The 25,112-nt window shown below is 38.3% G+C and overlaps 1 protein-coding gene across 2 annotated transcripts in view; it reads left to right on the top strand.

The window, feature by feature from the left end:
* Positions 1–6,663: 6,663 nt before the first annotated feature.
* Positions 6,664–25,112, top strand: part of LOC145768589 (band 3 anion transport protein-like) — a 34,595-nt gene continuing 16,146 nt past the window's right edge. The window contains exons 1-21 of one of the 2 annotated variants that reach the window (XM_082580117.1): positions 6,664–6,840; positions 8,940–9,069; positions 9,409–9,543; positions 12,674–12,825; positions 15,575–15,695; positions 16,152–16,265; positions 17,260–17,371; positions 17,906–18,026; positions 18,198–18,304; positions 18,497–18,563; positions 19,322–19,423; positions 19,631–19,685; positions 19,780–19,891; positions 20,441–20,564; positions 20,892–20,970; positions 21,511–21,629; positions 22,054–22,216; positions 22,291–22,426; positions 23,015–23,035; positions 24,374–24,536; positions 24,854–24,992. In XM_082580117.1, coding sequence (XP_082436243.1) covers positions 9,051–9,069; positions 9,409–9,543; positions 12,674–12,825; positions 15,575–15,695; positions 16,152–16,265; positions 17,260–17,371; positions 17,906–18,026; positions 18,198–18,304; positions 18,497–18,563; positions 19,322–19,423; positions 19,631–19,685; positions 19,780–19,891; positions 20,441–20,564; positions 20,892–20,970; positions 21,511–21,629; positions 22,054–22,216; positions 22,291–22,426; positions 23,015–23,035; positions 24,374–24,536; positions 24,854–24,992 — 2,161 coding nt within the window. In that variant the 5' untranslated portion in view covers positions 6,664–6,840; positions 8,940–9,050. The remainder of the gene's footprint in view (positions 6,841–8,939; positions 9,070–9,408; positions 9,544–12,673; positions 12,826–15,574; positions 15,696–16,151; positions 16,266–17,259; positions 17,372–17,905; positions 18,027–18,197; positions 18,305–18,496; positions 18,564–19,321; positions 19,424–19,630; positions 19,686–19,779; positions 19,892–20,440; positions 20,565–20,891; positions 20,971–21,510; positions 21,630–22,053; positions 22,217–22,290; positions 22,427–23,014; positions 23,036–24,373; positions 24,537–24,853; positions 24,993–25,112) is intronic. The other variant, XM_082580118.1, reaches the window with a different exon arrangement.

Raw genomic sequence — 25,112 nt, 5'->3', positions numbered from 1 at the left:
TATTTGTTTGTAGGATATGTTGTGAATATATTGCGCACTTACTGGAAAGAACACCCTGAAACAATATTTCTCATTGTGTGGTTGTTCTTGGCCAAGAGAGATGTTTTTTTTTCGCTGGTTGTCGTGATGTCATACCAACCAACCAAACCAGCATACAGAATGCTAATATTTTGCTTGCACTGCAAATTTGTTTGTAATTTTAGTATTTTACCAGTGTCTACCCCTTTGCAAAAGTGTGATTTTGTTTTGACGCGTGATAGCCCTGTAACATTCCTGCATTCATTTTGTGATTTCATGACAGGTTTCGATTCCTTGAGGAGACGTTACCGTCTTTAACTTGATAATTAACATTAGAAATGGAGTTCCAGAAAGTTAAATTATGTTGCTTTTCTTTCACGTTCAGTTATTGCAGAATTTTGTGTCTAAATGACGTTTATTCTTTCAAACACATGATATGTACGTAATTTGTTGTATTTTAAACCAAGCTGCAAGCTTACCCGCCGTCAAAACATGTCTTTTTACATTGATTTGGTAACTGTGAGTCAGTTTTCTGATGTCCAAAGGACGGTTTTACTTACTGGGGAAAACGACTATATTTACATAGCTCGGCAGTCGACAGATAGGCTATTATTATGTTTTTACATCACTATGAGTATATATAACTTTGGGTTTTTATTCACAATAAGTATTTACATTACATCATTCCTACGATTTACGATGCATAGCCTATTTGTCAATCAAACAAACAACTAGTCTGACATTTCAGCTAAAATGCAATCAAAAATGTTTCCAAAATTAAATATTGTCACTAATATAGTGTTTTTAAATTAGGGTGAAGTATCAAGTGCTTCAAACAAAAGTTTTTACTCCCGCTAGATTTCTACCAGAGTCATAGGCGTGCAACCGCACACCCAAACTATTCAATTAGTCGAAAATTAGATAAAAGTTTGGGCAAGGACTTTCAGCATGTTCCAAAAGTTTCATTAACATTGAACTTATTTTTGATTTTTTGCTCAAATAATCAAAATTATTTTTTTATGTTGAATTTAATGCATGTGAAATTTAAAGAATATACTGAAGTTGTAAGAGTGTGATTTGAAATTAAAGTGTAATTTGTTAAGTGTTTGAAAAATTTGAGCAGAAAATATCTAGATGTTTACACATTTTATGAAAAGTATATCCCAATCCAATGTGCTCCAATATTGAAAGTTATGCTTTGAAGGTATAACTTACCGACATGATCAGCTGAAATTGTAGCCTGCAAGTTTAGTTCATCAAATTTCGAAAAAAACTTTTCAACTTATTTTCAACATCTGAAAATATCCAGATGCTTGCAAATTTTGGGAAAAACACATAACTTACAATATCAAAATACTCAGCTGAAAATGTAGCGTACCAGTTTAGTTATTTTATCATTCTGACAAGATTTTTTATCATTCTGACAATTTGTGTTTTGAAATAGGCCTATTATTATCTTATTGATGTGAAAGGTTTTTTCTGTATTGAATTATGTGAATGGTTTTGGTTATGGTGCTTTTGCATTATTTGGGCGATTCTGGTAGTTGACAAATTGCATTTGCAGTATATACCAGACTACTGGGAGCAGTGTAGAAGTTTTAACCAGGTGGTCTATGCTTTGTAGCAAAAATATCTGAGCGCATTTGATTATATTTGGGCAAGAGTTTTTTTGCTTCTCCAAACACCAACTTTCCCGTACGCCTATGACCAGAGGACACCACTTGACTTGTTTGTTTGGTAGTTGTATGTTCCGTAACCTCATTGTGATGACAAAACGTGTTTTAGTGAATTCACAATCGTTTTGTTTATTTTAAGGTGATGTAATTTATGTTTTATGCCAAGTAGTTCATTGTGAGATTCAGTCCTGACTAAATGTTTTAAATTGTGGAACAATAAATTGTAGCGCTTTGCAGAGTTTAGAACTCTTGTACCACTTGTTCATTTGTTTGACTGAATGCAGCCTGCAAAGTGCAAACGGCGGTGGGAGGGCGCAACGGATAAGACGTTGGCTTTCCAATTATGCAAACGTGGTTCCACTCCCGGCTTCAGCTGGTTGTTGAAAACGCCGCTCACCTCTACCAAGGGTGTAATAAATTGGGTGGGCATAATTGCTGCAGGAAAGGCGGCCGAGAAAAAGGACCTGGCCACCCTACTCTCCTTAGTGCCGAAGGCTTCGTACAATGAGAACCTTATCTTCTCATACCCAACACTTGAAACAATTGCTGAGGCATCACCAGCTTCGCTAGTCATTTTATAATATTTTACACTCCACTTACAGTACACAATAATTTCTAAAATAAATGAAACATGTTTATTGTCCCTCAATTAGGCATTGTGCTAACCCATGAACTATGGTTCAAGGGACAACATTTTTGGTGGATCATTGGTCAGAGCTGTTGGTGACAAAGTTCCATCTTAGCTTTACTTAATTAGAATGAAGCAAAGTCAAAAAACTCTAAAGGAACTGTACTAAATCCTGCACTATATAGCCCATTACAATTTCTGAATTTTATATCTCGATGCTAGCTGTATTTAAGTTTCTGTAAAGCTCCAAACGCAAAGGAGAAATTTTATTAAAACATCTCAAAATCACATTTCACCCTCTAACTTGCAAAATTTGTCACAGCCAGTTATGAAATGCAAGAAATTTGCTGATATATTCAATAGCTTGATTGACAGTTTACTATTAGCATGCGGTTTCATTTTGTGTTTGTCAGCGGCGTTAAAATTCCATTTTGTACCCAGGCAGCAAAATCCGTCATTTTTACATTGATTCCATGTCGATTTTGCTGTCTGGGTAGGGAGTCGCGTTCTGACGCGATATGAGTCATTCTTTGCTGGCAGACAATAATTAGGAAGGTAATTTGTTATTTGCGCAAATTGCTTTGTAATGCAAAAAGTGCATGGAATACTGTTTGCACAGAAACGAAAAAAAAAATTGATGAAATTCTGTGTTCAACGCAAGAAGACTTTCAATATAAAATGTGAACTGAGAAATTTGACCAAAAAATGGCGAAAATAGGTTAAAAACCGAGTCTTTATCACCTTTTCTACCTAAAATACACAATCACAAATATATTTTGCAAAATAAATTGATTGAAGCGATAAAGAAAGGCTTTTGACCAACGACAACATACTTTTTCCCGTTGTTATTTGATATAAGCCGACGGAGTAATTAGCAATAAGAGAGACGTAGACCTGATGGTCTCGGCCAGTAACTCTTGCCGCCAAAAGTAAGCAGTAACAGATAGGTTAAGGTAATTAATGGACCGCCCCATTAGCATAGTGGTTACCGACTCAAGATCAAGCGGCGCCCTGGTTCAGCTTTCGAGGTGTGCGCTTGAGCAACACATTTCAAGATTGCTCTCCATTCAGCGGCACCTAGTGGATGGATTAATTCCTCGGCAACAACAATCGGAAATTCCATTCTACCAATCTTGATAACCGGCCCTGTGTCAAATGTCTCTGCAAGTAGGACACGAAACTAGAAGGAATAACTTATCAGAGACTTTTTCAGTCCGAGGAGGATAAAGATTCAAACAAACAACCAAGGTTGTTTGTTAAAGCAAGCTAATTGTAACAAGATGTAAAAAATTGCAAATCATCTTTCTAATATGGCTGGAAAAGCGGAGCTACGCGTTCTGTCATGTAAGGCGGTAAGCTAATGTTCCTATATGCAGCGCTAAAGTTTTATGAGGTGTGGAGATTTGCACCAGTCGCACCCTCAGAGAAAACAATGTGGCTTACTATTAGGTTCCCCCATTAACTTTAGTGATTACGCGCCCGGCTCAAGATCACGCGGTGCTGGTTCGACTCTCGGGGTGTACGCTTGAGCAACGTATTTCAGGAATGCTTTCCATTCAGCGGCACCTAGTGAATGGAATTATTCCCCGGCAACAACACTTCGAAATAGGATAGGCCTACCTTGCCACAACCTACCAAATGGGCTATCAGGGCTGTGGATTTAGGGAGGCAGAGGGTGCAGGTGCCCCGGGCCCCCCGACATGAAAAGTCGGGCAGTTATTAAAGAAGGAACTAAAATTGTTTAATTTTCGTCTGGTTCCACTGCTCTGTCAGGGCTGTGGAGTCGGAGGTACTTTGACGTGTCAGGAGTCGGAGTCGGCCAGTTATAAACCAATGAGTCGGAGATATTTTTCATCCGACTCCACAATCCTGCCAAATGTATTGTAGCCCACTTGGATATAAGATTGCTTTAATCAATATAGACTAGGCTTTCTATAACTGGCTCTCTAAGGTCCATGTTGGCTTTCTCTAAGTGGACGTAAAGTTGTTCTTTTACTTTATGTTATAGATTGTGTGTTGCAAAATAATGTATAAAGATGATGTCACAATGCAAATAGATATCAAACAGCAAGCGCTATTACCATAGATGACTTACTTTTTATGCTATTACTAGGCTACAGAAAATAATGAAAATATTTCTTCCAATTCTTCGTGAAACTCAGCTTGAGAACTCCCACTGCCTCCCTCATCCACAAATTATCCAATTGCAATGTTTACAGAAGCTGTTTGAACTGCATTTACGAAGTTACTTGGGTTCAATCTTTGCATTTTAAAGTAAAAATGAAAAGTCATATTTTATGATCTAAAACAGAAAATATGACTTTTTATGACTTTATAACTTCTTAAATTGACCCCGTAACAACGTCGTTGTTTCACAGCTGTTATCAGTTTGATAACTTTCTGTACTGCCAAAAAAAATATGACTTTTATTGGCCCTACTAATAACTTATTTTGGTCTCAAGCACTTTTTAACGTTCGTGTTTTGTCACATTTTTCTCGACCTTTGCTGTGTTGACGTGTATTGTTTTCGCTGAAGTGGTCATAAATAAAAACAACTAAGCCAACGGTGGGCAAATTAAATGCGGCTCGCGAGCCGCATGCGGCTCTTCAACATAAATTTTGTGGCTCTTGTATTGAATCGTAATATTACAAAAAAATTAAGATTATAATTTATAAATGTATCTCGGACTGTCAACCAAGCAGTGGCGTACCTAGGGTATAGCAGGTATGGCTCGAGCCATGGGCGCCACATTGATAGGGGCGCAAAAATCGGTTGGTATAAATTAAAATTTGTGACTTAGTCTACACCATGGCCACCTAAAGATACGGCCTGATTTGTCACATTTTGCAGAAATTTTCAGGTTTTTCTCACTTTGGGCGAACGTTTGAATAAATTTTTTTTTTAATTAGATTCTTACGCTTTCTTTATTCTTTTTCCCAGATGACACATTAGGTTTTAACATCTTCACATGTTGAAAAACAAAGAAAATTTGATTTCGAAGATTTTAGTCAGACTGTTAATTTTCAATAACAGTTTGATTTTGCGTTTTCAACTTAGTTTTTCTCATTTGCTACTGCTTCCCAAAGGCAACAAAAAAGTTTTATGTCATTAGGAAACCGCAAAAAGTGAAAACATCTCAAAAAATTTCAGTCAAGCACTAGCAGTAGCTGTAATCAAAATCTGCAAAATGTGACAAATCAGGCCGCATCTCCAGGTGGCCATGGCCTACACTGTCTTCAAAATCTAATTTGCGGCCAATACAACACAAAGATCAAAAAGCAACATTGTGCTTCTCCCGGCTCATTTTGCGTTCAGTCAGCAACAATTGGAAGTTTAGTAAAGTCGCTATAAGCAGCGATTGGTTGAAGCTTAGAAGTAGCACCAGAACTTACTTATTTATTTTTATAAGAATTTATAACTTTGTAAAATCAAAACATCGTGCAACCTTGACAAATGAACACTTGGAAGAATTAATTCGCACAGCATCAACAACTTATCGTCCAAATTTTCAGACATTAGTGAGTCAAGTGCATAACTCATGGATAAACAATCATTGTGTTTTTATTGCTGTTATGTTATCTCAACTGATTTTGCGGCTCGCTGGTGTTTATGGTTTATCCGCGAGCGGCTCTTTCTTTGAACAACTTTGCCCATCCCTGAACTAAGCTATTTCATTACAGTATTTTGTTTTGCATTTCTGTAATCACTTGGCAACTCTGAGAGTAGTTTTTCGTCAAGTCAAAACTTTTTTCTCGATTTAGAATGAAATGGGAACGTAAACCTGTGAATTTTAGAAACAGCGGCAGGCCCAGAGCGTATGTTTTCAATGTTTCATGCAAAAGTACAATTGGTTCAGAAAAGGGTAATACAAATTTGAAACAGGGTTATCTTAGTTGTTGACTTTTTGATTGTGTATCAGTATCACGTGTCAATTCAATACTTTTAAAGAGTGTTGACTAAGCTGTATTTTTGTGTCATCATGTGAGCGGCATTGCATTGAACCAAGTTACCGTAACCAGAAAATCTAGGAAGTCTATTCGACATTAATAATTCATATTAGCCTATATAAAACATGACAGGTAATTCAAAATTTTAAATTATTATATTAATAAAAGGCAGCATAGTCAGAAAAATACAAAATAACCTATAGCCCAGTGTGCTGTGGCAGTAAACACAAGATGATCTCTTCCATCTTGTGTTGAACTACCGTAGCAGTATCAACAAATGACTTTGAAGTTTGCCTAGGTCTGAACTTAACGTCAATAATCCAGCCGGTTTATAAATTAGCCTATGATAGGTCTACAGCTTCATTATGATGTGTTATTTCAGTATCTTGAAATTTTTGTTTAGGTTGTTAAAAAAATTTTTAGCAGTTAATGTTCATACTTAATCTATCAAAACCAGGCACTTTACCTGAAAATTTTCCCATTCATTGAAGGCAACTCAACGTGCCTGCAAAGTTTTAATCTTAATGCTGTGCCTATTTACTCCATTTGTAATCAAGAAAAGTTTAAAAGGTATTTTGCATTTGCTTACATCTTTTGTTTCAGTTTAAGTTAAAAAATTGTCACCAGATTTTTATGCAAAAACTTTGACTTTAGTCACAACCTGTGGGTGAATAAATAGCATGAAGTGTGATAAATAATGCAATAGTAAAAAAATATCAGACTTTGTATTGTCTGCAAGCGAAATTCTATAAGACCTCGATTCGACACAGCTTAGATGCGTACATTTTTTTGGCAAATTTGACTTAAAATTTGATTGGCTTATTTGATGATAGTGTGTTTTTGCTGCTTCCATAATGTCTTTTGTGCCACTTTTTTAATTTTACTTAATGCTGAGCACCAGTTAAAGTCATTACTATTTCATTCTATATTTTCTGGATGAAGATTGTTTTTTATGTTTATTCAATTGTGAGTAATAAAGTTTAACTGTTTAGAGTTTTTTAATTGTGTTGGAATTTGAAAACTTCCATTGGTGAATTTTTCTTCGCCAACAGATGTGGTCATGACTGGCAAACAAAATTACATGTGACTTCTGCTTATTAACTGTTTGCTCTAATTCACTAAGCTAAGTTTTTTTGTTGGTGCTATTTCAAGTTTTAAGTTATATTATATGTAGCATAAATTATGGGCTGTGGTGTTTAGTTACCGGTACATATCCAATTATCCATTAGAATTAGATCGCAAACTTGATAACACTTTTGGGTTAGTTTTGCCTTTCCGGAAGCTTCGTCTTTGTCGGACATTTAAATTTATTTTTTCAAAATTGTTTATAAATTTATAGAAGTGTTGAGTATTTTATGAAAACTCAGTAATCCAAGGTCCAAGCTGGTAGTTTCAACTGGGGATAGGCAATTCAGAATACCGAATCCAGAAGGATTCAGATCTTAAACTATCCGAATCCAAAATGGCAATAAAACCGGGTAATAAGATTTGGTTTTAAAGATCGGAATGGCCCGATTCGGTGAGTCCGATTCGGTGAGTCTGATTCGGTGAGTCCGATTCGGTGAGTTCCCTATTCGGTGAGAGCCTGTTTCGGTGAGAGCCCTATTCGGTGAGTTTTTTTTTTTAATTATTGCGCGCCGTAGCCTAATTATCATTGCCGTTATAGGGTTTTGGGGTTCGGGGTTTTTTGGGGTTTGGGTTTTTTTGGGAGTTTTGGGGTTTTTTGGGGGTTTGGGTTTTTGGGTTTGGGGTTAAGGGTTTTAATTAGGCTACGGTACCCAATAATTTTCAAAAAAAAATTCAAAAAAATCACCGAATAGGGCTCTCACCGAAAAAGGCTCTCACCGAATCGGACTCACCGAATCGGACTCACCGAATCGGACTCACCGAATCGGACTCACCGAATAGTAGCAGACCCTTAAAGATATGCACAAGTCTTGCAACTTTGCCAGCTGTCAGCTTGAGACAGTGAACTGAAAAAAGTGTGGTTTACTCACTTTTTTCTTTGCACTGACTGACTGACACCATCCGCACTTTCAAAAACCTTTTGCGTGCATTGTGCATGCACGGCGCATGCATCCCTACGTCACTCGCTCGCATGAGCAATCAAAGAAACTAAGCGCACAATTTTCTTTATGCTTTGTACACATGCTCAATTGCTCATGCTCAGTTGATCATTTAATGCTTTTTTCAATCCACCTGTTTCGTGCGTATGCAACTTTGCGATAGTTTGACTGGTGGCGTAATAACATTGAGCAGATGCCGCTGCTGAAGGAGTTGGCTCTGAAATATCTCGACATGCCTACCACATCAGCATCTTCCGAGCGATGCTTTTCCTGTTGACGGCTTAACAGCAACTAAGCTGCGCTCCCGTTTGACTGGCAGTCATTTGGAATGCCTTAATGTGTTGCACTTCAACAAACATCTACCATTTTGATTGTGTTGCTTAATCATGTCTAAAATTACAAATAAACATTGCATGAAATTTTTTACTTTTTGCATTGCTGGAGCCTGGAAGTTAATAGGATTCGGTATTCTGGATTCAATTCTGGATTCGATTTAGTAAACAGTGAATTCTTCTGAATTTCCCATCCCTAGTTTCAACTATTTCATCCACTTATTTACAATTTTCATCTTATTGCAATTACTATGTGTTGTGTTTTTCGCAGGAGATTGTGAACCTACTTGGACTGAAACTGCTTGTTTGCGTTTATTGTGTTTGTCTAACTTGAACCACCTCAAGTGCTTTGGACCTCAGCATTATTTTGAAGTTATAGAAAATGGCTAGTGGAATAAATGGTATGTTGTTGCCAGATGCACGGTTTCTGCTTGAAATTGTTATTGTTACCTTATCATGAGCACATGTTTATTCAACTGTTAATTAATTTATTTTTGTCATTTTGCTTATCACAATTGTTATAAATTTTTAATAATATTATACTGTATTTTCAAATGAAAAAACAAAGTGACTGAAAGTGGTTTTTGATTGTGATTTTACTTGTGGCTAAATAATTTTAATAATCACAATTTCTTAGATGTCTGTTATTCCAAAATACCTTATGTCATAGCAAATTGTATACATATAGCTCAAAGACCAGAAATTTCTTCCAGTTAATTGCCAATTTTTTACTTGTGTAGGTCCTGGAAAGTTAAGAAATACAGATCATAGTAACGACTACAGTGGTAGGGAGTCACCAAATGTTCAACCACAACCAGAAGTCCATCCCCAAAGCTCACTGCCTGGCGTTATGAACGATCCATCAAAGTTACAAGGTACGGTATTGGGAAAGTATTGCTGTAATTATTATAGGCAAAATGAGAACATTAAAAATGATGTCATTTGATGATGTTATTCTACAAAATTTAGTGTATATATATATATAGCTGATGTATGGGCAGCAGTTTTAACACTAATGCAATAACTTCAAGTTGCAACATTATAGTCTTTTAACATATTGATTACGGTATCCGGACAACTGCCCCCTGGACAATTGCCCCCCGGACAATTGCCCTCATAGGACAATTGCCCCCCGGACAACTGCCCCTGGATAATGAATACTAACAGAATAATAAAATTTAAGCATGGCTTGGTGATTGTGAAGTTTATTCATAGCGCGAAGACGTTTGGTGGTAACATCGTTACACCGATCAAAGGAAAGGTAGGCGGAAGGATTGCAAGACCAATATCAGGCAGATGCTGACTTTGCTCTTAAAATTCGTATGCTTCCAGCTCTGGCTTTCATTCGACCAAATGGCGTAGTTAGTGCGTTTGAAACACTTCAGGATACTATGCCAACAAAAGCTTACTCGACAGTAGATTACTTTGAAGATGTCTCTATCGGAAGAATGCTACACATCAACAGACGATCACCCCGTTTTCCGATCAGCATGTGGAGCATGGATGATCGTGTAGTGGAAGATCTTCCCCGCACAAACAATTCGTCGGAAGGATGGCATATCCACCTTCAAGCTAACATTAGGCTACTGCATGTCATCCAAACGTTTGGAAGTTTATGGACGTATTAAAGAGCGAGCAGGCTTTATCAACGGTAACAATCAACCAAATGGTTGCAGGATTTCCTGCAGCACTGCCCAAAAAACGCTATCAAGACTGTTCAGCTCGCATTGCAATCATTGTAGAAGACCATGAAAATCGCAATGTACTTGACTTTTACATTTCTAGTGGCGATGTTTATATATCTTTCTGTCGCAAATAAGAATCAAACCATTAGCGCTAATTAAGAAAAAACTTTACTGCACTTTTTGATGGAGTCCGAAGGCGATTGTCCGGGTGGCAATTGTCCGGGTGGGCAGTTGTGCGGGGGAGGCAGTTGTCCAGGGGGCAAGTGTCCTAGAACCATTGATTACATGTCTGCTAATTTTATTACTCGATTTGAAGAAAAGTCAAATTACCACTTGTGTGGTAGTGATAGTGTTGAGCAGGCTGGAAATTTGTTATTTGGTAATAGAACTTTGTATGAACGACTGAACGTGCATAGGTTTGCTTAGAAGGCTTGACTTCCTTTCTGCTTTGCTTTTTTCTAAGTAAGCAGTTTATACATACAGCTCGTTATGAGTGGCACTATTCACACAGCTATTTTCCTAAAGTGACTGGTTTTGTCAAAACAAGGTTCATCATCGGTCATACATATAATACTGTAATTTAATAAAATAGTTATATATCACATATTGTTGTGTTGTCGTAAATACTTATATCAAGCCTTAAAGCAGCCGGCGGCCATCGCGGCCATGGCCGCTAAGTAGTGCTTGAATGTCCGCTAGTGCTGTCTCCTCAGTCGGCCAATTTGGCCGCTGGTTTCTTCTAGCTAATTACCGTATTTAATTTTGCAATAGAATCATCGTAAATTAACTGTCGAAAATATGTAGTATCAAAGAGTGACGCAGAATTAGGTCAGCGCGTCATAATCCCCACTGTTGCATTGCGCGGAAACATTTGCTATTGTATGGAAAATATCCAGCTATAAGTCTTGTTTGTAATTTCCGATATTTATTTTAGCAAAATGTTAATCCGAAGTGCTAATTTACATCGGCTGGCAATATTGTCGTGTTTGTGTAGATTCAATGTTGTCGGACATTGAATCGTTGTGAAAAGGGAGAACTACCCAGACAACAAAATTTGTCACTTTTACACTGATTTAACGACAGCAAACGTAGAATCAATGTAAAAATGACGGATTTTGTTGTCTGGGTAGGTTAGTTGACATCCGAGGGGGAAAACACGTTTCTTCAGAGTTGAGAAATGTTTCCGCTGTGGGTTAGTGACTTCACACCCCAAATGGTGACATGATAACGGTATGAAATAAATGGTCAGGTTTTATGAAAGGCGGTATGCAGTTGAAACAATTTACTGAGCAGCGAGCACGTCGAGCAGTTGAAACAATTTAGTGTCGTAAGATGGTCCCGCAATGCCGGATTACAATCCCGATAAAGCAGTTATTGTGTGGTACAACGATTCTATAGCAGGACGTCGCCTGGACTTCAACAACACTACGTGATTATTTTAGCATTGTTGCAAGTCAATTCTATTTACTTGTGCTATCGTTATTTTGTATTTTGGCCTCCAAGTACGCAGATTTGGCCGCCGAGAAGGAGCTCTCGGTAGGCCACGATGGCTGCCGGGAAAAAACACGAGTTTTAAGGCCTGTTATATTATAACTTTTTGTAATTTTTTTTGGCATTCAGCGTGCCCCCAGTATGGGTAGCTGTTAAAGCTGGACGAATAATCTCATAATTTCAACAAAACTTATAACTGTCCAGTGTCCACTTATCTAGTGAACTATTCATACAAACTTTACATCGCCGCATAACAACTGGACCAAAGAAACATAGTGATAAAGTTTTGTCATTCCCCTTTTGATTGCAGTTGAGATTTTCGAATTTTTTTTACGTATTTCCGGTATGTTTACGTAAAAGTTACTTGACCGTTGGAAGAAATCGGTCTATCATTATTTTGCCGATATCGTTCGATATAAATAAATTAATGTTAAATCCGGTCGCGTTACTTGGTTGTTTATGTGTGTGACGCAATCAAGTGAACTCATTTTCTGCTATAGTTCTATTTTTTCATTTATTGATTTGGCTTTTTGTGATGTTCTAATTCACTATTGTTTGGTGCTTTGCCACCGGCCACCAAGCATTGGGTGTGTCATATATTAGCTAATAAATTAATACTTCGATAGGTTATTAAGTACATTAAGAAATGTTGCTGGTGTGGTTAAGGCATTGCGTGTGGACGGACAACTTAGCGTGAAGTGGAACTTGTGGTTACGTTTTAATTTTGCCAAAAGTAATCTGTACGATCTAACTTACAAATACGAAACGAACAGACAGACATGATAAAACCTTATTTGTATTAAACTTATAATATGTTTGTTGTGTTTAGGTCAGTTTTATTTGGGAGATCACCCGCGAGAGAACACTGATCAGCATGTAGTTCCTGCCAGGCTATCTTCTTTAGCAGATGAGCATTTGAGCTTCGCCAATCTAATGGCGCACCAGCATCAGGATGACGTCATGGCAGCCACCGATGCAAGGGTGGGTGTTGTCGGATCAATACTAAACACTTTTTGTTGAATTTTTCTTTTTCAAGTACCATAGACAATGTTCCAGGCCACTGGTGTCAATGGCTTTCTTTTCGCTATATTTTCCAAACATTTATAAGGATGTATTAGTATTGCAATGCGTTTGTAGTTCTAAGCTTTATAGGCTATTTTATTTGATTCAACGCTAGTTTTATGCTGTTATAATCACTTATCTAAATTTTGCACTTTCGCATAAGACAGGAACGTTTATTTCAATTTTGTGATAAAAAGCAATCAAATTTGCGACCCAAGCCGTCGAGTAAGCAGGGTGGACTGTGGAGGTTCAGTAATGTGGCGTGGTTTGAACGTGACACGTAGGAGGTGTACAAACTGCACATGGATGATGTGCTTATAGATAGAGGGCAGAGTTGTAGACTTTGAGTTTAATTTAAGGGGTCATCATTGCAAACGGGATCACCAAGTAATTTTGGTCTATCAACCCAACAATTGCGCAATTTATCTATAAATGATCGTGCTTTAGTTATTTCTATACGTTTCAAATGCGTGTTGAGGACGTTTGTTTGATTTCTTTTTGAAGTTGGTGTGGTTAAACATCAGTTAAATATTTAACTATTTAACTAGCCCAGAAATTGTTTGTGGGAATTTACCGTCTGTCAAATAGTAAGTGGCTCATGTAAGTTTTTAACCTTTAACCAACTTTAAGAATTAATTTTTTTACGGTTATTTGTCTTTGATATCAAGCCTGCGACAGATTATTGAGCTTTCATTTTGTTTAGTTTTGTTGAACTAGGCAGCCAAGCCACGTTTCCAGGCAGTTCCGCAAACAAAGTGTGGGAATCCATGATTGCTTTGTGCCTTTTGAGTATTTTTTAACAATCTTCTGCAAAGTTCAAAGGTTCATGCAAGTGCTCATAACCTTCGTAGCTTTATCTTGATTAAATTTAACTCTTTTTTATGTGCGATATGTTATACAAGATCAATATTATTATCATCATGTTTTTGAAGTTTCATTTTGTTGGAAATACCAACTTTATTTCGAAATTACACTTGGCAACATCTTGATGCTATGGATAAAATGCAAAGGAATTTATTTTCGCAGCAGTCAGCTCAATCATAAATAGCTCAAAATCGATTCAGTTAAGCTTAACTGAAGATGATTTCACACGAATCAGTCGATTTTTAGCTATTTGAACTGACTCGTGTGAAAATAAATTCCTTTGCATTGCAAGACATGTAACCGAGCCGTTCATATCAAGCATTGTTGTGGGTTTGACTCCATTTCATTTTCTTGCTATGGATAGATCTACCTGTTTTTATTTTTACAATATTATTATATTCCTTTCAATGATTCATTTTTTGTTTATCATTATTATATGAATATCATTATTATGGTTTTTAAAAACACTAAATTCTTTAAAACTCTGGTAGTTTGTCTTGTTATGCAACAAACGTATAAAGCCAAGTAACATACACTTGATATTTTGAACCCGGTAATGTTGCTTGGTTTTTATAAATTTTTTGAACGTAATTGAGGTTTTCTTGTGTTTCACTCACACACTTTTTGTTTCTTTCTGCATCGTTGGGTTGGATTTTGATTCCGCCAGTTCACTACAATTTTGTTGTTTCCTTGATCGAAGCATATGAGTCAAAATTGAATAAAATATTGCTTAGACACTTGTTGAGCAATTGAATGATACTGTTACAATGTAATGGCAGTTGACGCTGGGTCATGTGCGAACGCATCAGTTCACTTTTTTCAAGCTCAAAAGCACTTCTGTCCATTCCTGCCACGTTCCTAGCAGTCTCTCCAGCCAGCAAAGTTTTTGCATAATTTCAACATCAATATATGCTGAAACGGTATGAAAACGGAAGCTTGCTAGGTCAGCGGATAAAAACAATCGAGTTTCAGTTCTCAACCAGCAACTCAATCCTTTTTTGCTTTCATTTAACGTTTGCAAAAGTTGAATGAAAGCAAAAAGGACTTGCTCAACTTTCAATGACTTTGCAATGCCTCAACCCTTGTGTCTTAGTCATGCAAAATTGTCACAATTAGTCAATATGCGGCAATGTCGCATAGCTTTGTTGAAGGTTGTTTTGAACCAGCAGAACCAAACGACCCCATTTGTCAAACCAGAGAACAAAACTGTGCTGTTTGTTCTATGCCATGTAGATGTTTTGACACTGTGATGTCACACATTTTTACACTATAACGCTGTAGCTGCAAAATCTCTGATAAGCGACGTGCCATGTGTTTTATGTGTTTAAACGTTGTGTTGCCGGAAAAATAAGGTGGTTTTGCAGCATTGAATTTGTTTTTCTCCTGTGGCGTTCGGTTGAAGCGTAACAGGCGTTTCGGTCATCTGTGCTACTAGCTACGTCATTCGTTTTTAATTTGACCGAAATTTACAACAACATGTGTGCGAACAGGACAGGTTTTAAATATAGAAATATAGAATGTATAATGCGATCCCTGTAAACGGTAGCCAGTGGCATCCCACAAATTTGATACAAAACTTAAGCCATGTTAGCCGCAGGTTATTTAAACTTGACACAACTTCTAGATTTTTCAATATTTCTGATTCAATAAAAAAATTTTTTCCAGGATAGGTTGAAATTTTTTGAAACATATGTTTTGTGTAGAATTTGTTTTTAAGGAAATTGCTCTCACAATTTCTTTCAGGGCCTATATTTTTTCTTAACTTTTTAAATGTTTTTTAATGGCAGAAAGCGTACTTGTTTAGGGGACAGTGGCGTTCGTGGAAGGCGGAAGCAGAGATGTCAGTATGGGGTCCGGTATGTACAATCCCTTGCTGCACAGGAACACATCGCTGAATGAAGAGATGGAGAAAGTGTTTGACGAAAGTGGGTCCCATGAAAGATGATTTACTACTATATTTGTGTTGTGGTTGTTTGCTTAATCGATCGTAAGCGTGACGTCTTTACGGTTTACGTGTTTTTGGTGTGTGCTCACTTAGCAAGATAATCCACTCTTTGTTACCCTTGGCCGATGAAGTGCTGAGTCGCATTGTTGCTTTCTCTACTGTGACAAACAAAATTAATTTTACTGTGATGTTGAAACAACGTTCAGACAACATTATGTTTGGGTTTGTTTTGACAAACACTCAAATAACTATGCAAAGTCTACAATTCTACAGGAAAGTCTTCAAAGTTAGTTATAAGACAAGATTAAATAAGCAACAAAACAAAGATACCTATTCAACTTGAAATTCACTTTGAAACTCATTATGTATACTCGTAAACGTTTGACGCATCGAAATATAGGAAACAATATTGATAGATAGCCACATTTGTTCTTAGAACCTTCCACGGAGGAACCCTTCCAATTGCGCTTGGACTTCTCCAGACCAGCTGCAGTGAATGAGCCTGTAGCGTATGCTCCCGACCACAAGTACAGCGAGAATGATTTCTCTTGTAAGTATTCCTTCTGATGTGCAGAATGTTTTTAAATACAAACTACGGCTACTGCTTTTTTTGAAGGCATTTAATGCTGCATCACGGCCTACTGGAACAGTAGGTCATGTTCTAGGCTAGGTCATGGGCATGGCTGCATTCACTTTTAGTTGCTCTTTTTCACTATGCGCAGCTTGTTCTTTATGTATGATTGTAATGTGCGTGTTTTTATCAAAAGTACGGTAGTTTGTTCCAGCTAGCAAATCAGTCATTTTTATATTGAATTAAAGTGTGTTGACCTTGACGCAATGTAAAGACAGAATTATTTACTTTCTGTGGTGGTATTTACGAGCTAAAGTTTTCCACTGAGTTAACATAAAATGAACAAATATATTTGACCAGGAATTCTGTTCCTCCTTCCACAAGCAGTATTTAACGCTCATAGCAATATCCCTTCATAAATTTAGAGATATGGTTTTAATAGCCGTTCATTGAATTTAATTCGCCTTGAAGCGAAGTTGTCCTTGAGTTATGTGCGCGGATGTCTGTGACGTCACTCATTCAATTAAAGTTCGACTGTAAATTTATTAATCGAAGCTTGTTGCCATAAACCTTTTGAATAAAACAAACCTAAGATTACATTTTACATAATGTAATTTATCTTTGGAAATACAACGGACAACATGAAAAATAAAGCTTGACAGTGTTTTTCAATCCCAGATATTGTGCAATGTATTCAAAATTTTAATACTCAGATTGTCGTAATGATCCAACTAGCAAATTATTTTTGGTTACATTGATGCAACGTCTGCTAAATTGATATGAAGAAAGCACTGATTACTGGTTGAATGGTCGACCCTGACCACAACAGCAAAATCTGTCGTTTTTACATTGATTCAACGTCTGCAGACGTTGAATCAATGTAAAAATGACAGATTTTGCTGTCAGGGGAGATATAGATTTAAAAAATGACACTTATTATGTCTACGAGTCTTATGTGATCATCTGTTGTTAGCACATCGTCGCCATCACGTGCACATGAACCAGCCAATGGCAACGCACCTGTCGTCACGTGACTTGAAAACTATCCAATCAGTGAACAACTTGAAAGCTTTTCACGAGAAAAGGTTTGTCCGATTTCGTTTGAACCAATCGCTATCTTCTTCTCTGGGAGTTGACCTCTAATTTGCCATATTGTTTCTATTTCTAGTTATTGATTCATTGGCGTTTATTTTGTTGCGAGTATAAATACACACATTCATCAAGCAAGGTCAAATAGTACAAACAATCACAAAGAATCTGTGAATACTACAACGGGTGGCTGGGAAGTGACCTGGAAGGTCTACTAGTCAAGCAGCCACCCTCAATTAGTCTTTCAATTACAGTTAGTCTTTCAATGTTTGCATACTCAGAAGGCAGTGTCCTGAACCATGGGTCAATATGTTTACAGTTCAATTGACACATTTGTTACTTATTCCAAAGTTTCAAGTGCTATGATTGCTCTGCCCTGAAAATAAAAATGGTATTCAGGATCAATTTGGAGCACAAAGCAAGCGATGTAAGGTTTTTCTTCCCTCATTGCCTTCGATTCCATGATATTGATTTGGACAAACGTTTCTATTTACAAACAATTTGAGTCTAATCTAACGATTTCCCGTCAGTTCCAAGCATCCGGGACGTCGGGCATCTTCATCGGGATCTCTAGAGCCATCTGCAGCAAGCAAGAAATCAATCAGTCCACACGAAGATAAAGCGGAAAAGAAAAGAAAGAAACAAAAAACAGTAAGATGATGAAGTTTGATAATAAATTCGACGCGAGAAGTGTTTGACTCTTCAAGCGTTGTGGTCAGTAGCAGGTTGTCATCGCCGAAGACATTGCTCATTTTTCTTTGTATTGGCGTGCGCTGACAGTAAGTTCTTTGGTTGTGTGAGAGCATGTTTTTGCATCTTCAGGAGAGAACATCACTCACTGATGCCGAGGATCGTGTGACTGGTATACCGGAGGAGATGGAGCCTGATGAGGAGGAAGACACACCGAGAGACGAGTTGCAGAGACCGAAGTATGAGATCATCTCGTGGTGCTCATTTTCGAGCGTGTACTTAATCCACAACCAATATTTTATGCCTTTTTTTCGTGAACTAAATCTTTTGCCCCGTTCGCCCTATCTTAGTACATGGAGTGAGGTTCAACTAAGTATCCATCTTTGTATTAAAACTTGAGCAATATGTTGTTTATGTTTATGTCCAACCAGAAGTGATGACGAAAGAAGCGAGGAAGATAATAAAGAGAAAGAAAGCGAAAGAAGTGGGAAGGACGAAGTGAGAAATAATTAAATTTAGAGAACGCGGAAAATATTTCTTGACTGATTTCCATGAATGAATTCAATAACGAATTTTTAATCTAATTACTTTGATATAGTTATGAAAATTAATTTGAAAATGATGTCCCAATCTTATGCTATTGACAGCATAGCTGAGTGGTTAGACCCCACATGAAGTTCGAAGGAACGCCAGTTCGATACTTATAGAAGTCATGGAAATTTGCTTTCGGCATGACACTGACGCGCTGGAGTGTTGACATGAAGATTGGCTTCTTTTAATCTAAACCTTCAATCACTAGCCATAAAAATATGAAAAGAATCACCAAAATTTATCCCGTTGCCACTGCCACTTAAGTTTTCGCGCAGATTGATTGGTTGTGGGAGCCCTTAACCTCGGGCCGAGAAAGCTTCTTTGAGAACTTATTCCTGACAGTTTCGCATACTTGTAGTAGAGGCTCTGAACCACTGACACAGGTCCGGCCACCGATTGACAGAGTGAAGTTTCCGTTTGTTTGTGAATTGGTGTCTATGAATTATTTCTCTACTAGGTGCCGCTATATGGAGAGCAGTCCTTGGAATACGTTGCTCAAGCGCACACCCCGAGACTCGAACCAGCGCTGCTCGACTAATTTAAATGTGGGATAACAGAGTTTGTGTGCTTTGAGTTTCGCTCCTAAACGTTTCTGCGTTCTCTAGAAGTCTAGTGATATTTTTTCACCCATAGACCAATTCCTTAATGCCATCTTCACTTTTCAGGCTTTTCTTGAGCGAGAAGAGGTGGCCGATGGTGGTGCCAAAGTATCTCTCGTGACGGGAAAAGTTGATAGGGAACCAAATAATGACGTCACTTCTTCATCTGTATGTTCTTTCCTTGTCTCCATATTACTAATCTAGCATCTACAGTAGAACATGTGTTTCAGAAAAGACTATAAACACTACATGTTGAAAGGTGCATTTGACGCTGCCACCGCCACTACATGATTCCTCTCAGCATGAACTGTTCACAGGATAACCCAACGATTAACAATGTTCCTCAACCAACTAACTAACTATGTTCCTCCTCAGGTCTTGTTCACAGTCGGAGCAGACGACACTCCCAACCCAGCCGCTGGCTTGCCAGGTGACTACATTCTTATTTTGATAATAATTACGTTGTCACCGTATTTTTGCTTTGTCATCGTCTAAAGAAATTGTACCTTGTTTTGTTGATGCAGTTGTCGACGCACAGAAGGACACGATGTCTCCTCTGGGAAGCCAAGAGGACAGCTGTCACAGCAGCAGCAGCTCGTCAGATTCAGACAATGAAGCAAAAGATAAAGTTGAGAGGTAAACCTGGAAATTTGATTACAATTTTATTATTAAGCACCTGAGTTTGTTAAGTTAAAGAGGGAGTCGGAAAGAGAATTAACCTCCATTGCGTGTTGTTTATGACGCCATAAAGTATCTGCAGTGGGCTTCGGGCGGTTGTTAAACTGACATTCTTTCGATCTCCAAATGCGCGGTCTCACCACTCGGCCATACTGTCGACTAATATGCAGTGATATTATGTTGAATGCTCAGCTTTTCGATAAATTTATCATGGTATTTGAATGGGTATATCATGATTTAAAGGGAGTAGAAATAAAAATTTGTTTTGTTTAAGATGTATGTGTTATTGTGTTGGTGGCGCTCGCTTCAGTGTGCAGATTTGGTAAACAGCTTCAACTATCTTTTTTTTAAATAAAAACAACAACTAGATGTTTAGGTTCTGGTGTGATAACCCGACATCGAATGCTTCGCGTAGAGTTGTAAACAACTAAACATGGTTGAAATCGCGCAACGAGAGAATGCACGAATGATTTGTTTGTGCAGTTATGACGTATTTCCATTTGACAGCATCGTGCAGTTGGACAACCAGACTGGAGAAGATTTCAAGAAGAAACACCATCATCATCATCATCGCAGGAGGAAGCATCATGGAGTGAAGATACAACGTCGGATGTCCGGTCTCAGGCTCAAGGTTTGTTTGAGGAGTGGATGGCTTTGCCGTCCGATTGCATTGTCAATTATGACGTGTAATGAAATTAGTTTAAATATCAGTCGTTTTTGAATACTAGACTGGTCGACTTCTGATCTTTGACATGAAAGCCAGACTTTTTGAAGCAAAATGGAGAGAGAGAGACGGTTTTCATAAGTTAGTAACACATATAAGATTTGATATGACCATAATGGTCTGGGTGGCTTTCAAATATGACCCGTTTTTGAATAGGAAACGTTAAGATTTGAAATCGGTTGTTCGTGAGTGGACATTTTGTTTCTCGGTGGTCTGACGTCATGTTTTATGCAGGAGTTGGAAGATGAGAAGGAACAGAAAGTGACGATGGAAGCGGATGGTCTGGAGAATGCTGATATTGAAGCCATGAAAAGTATGTGCTAGTTGTACATATTTGCAATCATATTCATGTGGATTACGTCCTTCCACTTCCAGCGACTGGCCTAAGAAGGTTCTGTCGTTGGAAGTGGAAGAGCGTAATCCACGCAGACGGCCAAAGAAGAGATGGTGCGATAGCGGTCTTCAAAAGAGGCCGTCAACAAAAGAGGCCGTCAACAACATTTTGTGGCGGTCAACATTCAAAATAGAAGTGTGTGGAAAGCTGCCATCAAGCCCGATAGAAGTTTGCTGACGTCCAATCCTTGCAATACCGGGAACAAAGGACGGAAAACCGTGTACTAACTAACTATTCAATCATGAAAGCCTGAATCTAATAATAATAAGCCTAATAGTTAGTCACATGCTATGACATAAACCATGAAAAGTTGGTTTGTTTCACACTGAACAATTCTAATCATCTGACGTCACACAAGCGTTAGGTGATCGGACAGTCCAGATTTAATCTATCTGTTGATGATTGTGAATAGAACGGCATCGAATGTAACAACCCTTCAGCCCACTATGTTGGTTGCAGGCCACAGATATGACGACAGAGGGGGCATAAGGAAACACTTGCTACATCGGCCTGTCAAAAAGAGGAAGATACGGACTGAATTGGAAGATAGGAAAGTTTATGACAGAAAACCACACGAGGTAATTGCTCGTAGATTATGTCAGGATTTGTCACAGAACTTCGCCCTGGGAAGTAAAACCCCCCCATGGTTATTCTTGTCCTGTATATGTAAATTACATAGCTTTAAGTAAGCAGGACAGATGTTGTTTTGAAGCGATCACTTATTGACAGAAGTTGTATTGTTTCCCTTCTTAAGCGTTTTTGCATTGGCCAATGACTATTCTGTCACTTTACAAAAAAATGAATAAAATTTACAAAATATGGATAAGTTAAAAAAAGGAAAAATAGAGACACTTTTGACAACAAAGAAAAAACAGCATTTGCCCCAAGTGCAGAGCCCATTTCCATCGCATCTTCTAAACAGTTTTATGTACCTTGGCCTTTCAACTTACTGTTTGGAATAACTCCTTTTCGATATTTATAATTACTTTTTTGCTCCTCCAGGTCTTTGTGGAGCTGGATGAGCTTGTGTCCGGAGAGTGGAAGGAAACTGCAAGATGGATCAAATTTGAAGAGGATGTTGAAGAGTCCCAGATGTGGGGAAAACCTCGTGTGGCATCACTATCCTTCCACAGTTTGCTGGAGCTGAGGAAAACCATTGAAAAAGGTTCGCAAGATGGTTTCTTAATCACTTGGAGTTTCAACAGCTGGAATGGTTGAGATTTTGCTTTCCACACGCAGGGGCCGTCATGTTGGATTTGGAAAGCGGGAGCCTGACTGAAGTAGCAAACGCTGTGGTTGATGAAATGGTCAGGACCGGCCAGATCCGAGGGGAAGATCAGGGGAGCATTCTCCATGTACTGCTGTCCAAGCACAAGTAGGCATTTAGTGTTTTTGTTTCTTTATGTACATTTGTGTCTTGAGTGCGATCTAGCAGTCAACGAACCGACCTCAGGTTGCTAATTGCGTGCTACCTTAGAGTGCTGCCTGCGAATGTAGTGAAATGCAGACAGCAGCCCACATAATCAATTAAGGATTGTTCGCTTTACCATGGTATGGAAGGACTACTCTCTGTTGACGATGACACTGAGCAGTGGCTAACCGACGGGTGCCCTGATATATAGCGACAATGTGAGGGAATAAGCTTGTTACTAGGATGGATGTTATCCACTGATATTGTGGTTTTGACTTGTGTAACTACAAATATCGACATTTAGTCTGACGCAATTTGTTGTCAAATAAACAGCCAGAGTCACAACCTTTTCAAAGCTTGACCGATTGTGACGTAAGGCCACTTGAACTTACGTCACAGTCTACGAGCGATAAACAATATTGCCAACACGTTGCGCACGACAACCCTAGCCAACTACAGTAATTGCACTCAACGTGAGTTTGACTTTTGTCTATGCACTTGTCGTCACTCGTGCGCAACGAGCTGATCTCAACCGGTTGTTTATGTGTGCAGCCAAGCGGAACACGCTGGAAGGTAACCATTGGGCATGTCTTTAGTTGTTTCATTTTTTTGAACTGGTATTATAGTTTCAATTCCTCATGAATGTGAGCTGGGATTTTCTTGAACCTCATAAGCACGTTTCGGTTCAGTGATCAAGCATGCATTGTGCTTGTATTACCTTGGAAACGCCTAAAGATTTCTATTGAAGGATAATAATCAATGTTTTCCAATCTTTTTGTGACACCATGATGAGCAAACTACACTCGCTTTATTCCCACTTCAAGTAGGGTCGCCGGTGCAGATTGCAGTCCTCCATGTCACTACCTCAGCAACAACATCCTCTTCTTTCACTCTTGCGAGTTCAAGATCTTCTGCTACATTTCCCATCTTCTTTTCTTCCTTCCTTGCTTTCGATTCCTAGCTTCCAATTACATCATTCTTCTTCAGGCATCATCTTCATCTCTCCGTACAACGTGTTCCAACCATCTAAATGTGTCTCACTGGGCTTATCCTTCAAGCCCCCTACTTATAGTTGTTCTCTGATACTTTAATTGTCTTTTTTGCCTTGCCACGCGCTTTAACATGAAACGCAATTTTGTAGCATCATTTATTATAACTGTGACGTGGACAATCAGGACACAATTTACTTTGTTTCACTTCATCAGTATATCATATGATTACTCGACTCATGTGTCATTGCAACTGCAGTCATGTCATGATTGTATCATCCAGTTGCGTAAATATTGCGTTGTTTTCACGTCTTAAAATCAGCAATTTCTTTGTATTCACGATCAGCGATTTCTGAAGGCAGAGGATTTAAAACTACCAGGGAGTAGAGTTTCTGCGTTTAATAAAAGTGTTGCCAGATATTAAATTAAATACTGCACCAAGCTTATAAACCTTGATACCGTAAAACTTTCTAGTTAAAACAGTTTGGAAAAGCAGTCGTCTTACTCTCTGCTGGTTGTTTGACATTCCTTGATTCTAGACATCATTGCTCAAAAGAATAAACGAAATGTGTTGTCGACAAAGTATATTGATAGTGTTGTGTGTTGTTATGTAATGGAGAAACTTGTATCGCATTGTGCTGTCACAACTGAGTCTTACTCATAAGGTGACATGGCTGTGCTATGGTGTTGCTTGAAGTATGCAGGTAATAACTTGTTTGAAACCACCCTCCGGAAGGCAACCTTGTTTGATTTTAATGATTCAGCTGTCTTGGGTGAATACTGAATATCTGTCAACTCATTAATTGAGATGGAGATACCCGTCAACCTGGCCCATTGAGTAGGCACTATTTGTACGTCATCACTTTGTCTTTATCTGCTCCTTGTACATCATAACCTTGATAGTTGCGTCATGATTCCCCAGACACAACACGTTGGAGACGGGCCTGCAATACAATCTATCGAGGGCTAGCTTCAGTGGCTTCTTCAGCCAAAGCTACGCCTCCAGATTGAACGCTGTAGCGAACTCGGCCGACGGGGAAGTTGTCAAGCCGTTGCTGGACACTTCGGAAACTGTTGACATTGAAGTAAGTCGCTGTGGTTTTTTATTTAGTGGAACCCATTCGGTGGTTTCATTGAAAATATTATAACAATGAAAATAAAATATATAAAAATATAAGTCAAGTCAATTTATTTTGTTGAAAAAAATAAATTGACTTGACTAATGATGAACGCAACATACAGAAAGTCACCTTATCTTTTAGCACACCGTCGAAATCTTCAAGTACTTTTGTTGCCAAGTCAAATAGTCGCCGTTTTATTCGTTTTAAAATGTTTTAAAAGAAAGGACAGTGGTTGATTGTTTTGTCACACCAGCCTGTTAATCATCATATGACCCACACAGCGTGGTATGAACGCTGACAACTCCTTGAAGACGGATAGCATCACCCACCCTCGTGTGTCCATCGCTAGTCCATCTGCGAAAGACATAAAGATCATGAAGAAGATTCCAGAAGGAGCGGAGGCTACTGCGGTTCTTGTGGGTAGGTCTATAATTATCGATCATTCATCATCATCAACCAGTCATGCCACTGCTAGCAGATGGCCTCCACATATGTTTCCTCATCATTCTGTCTGACTGTTCTCCAGGTGATGCCAATCTT

Source organism: Aplidium turbinatum, chromosome 4 (assembly GCF_918807975.1).
Source record: "Aplidium turbinatum chromosome 4, kaAplTurb1.1, whole genome shotgun sequence".
Taxonomy (NCBI): domain Eukaryota; kingdom Metazoa; phylum Chordata; class Ascidiacea; order Aplousobranchia; family Polyclinidae; genus Aplidium; species Aplidium turbinatum.
Note: the sequence above shows the minus strand (reverse complement) of the source record. Positions and strands in the feature narration are given on the sequence as shown.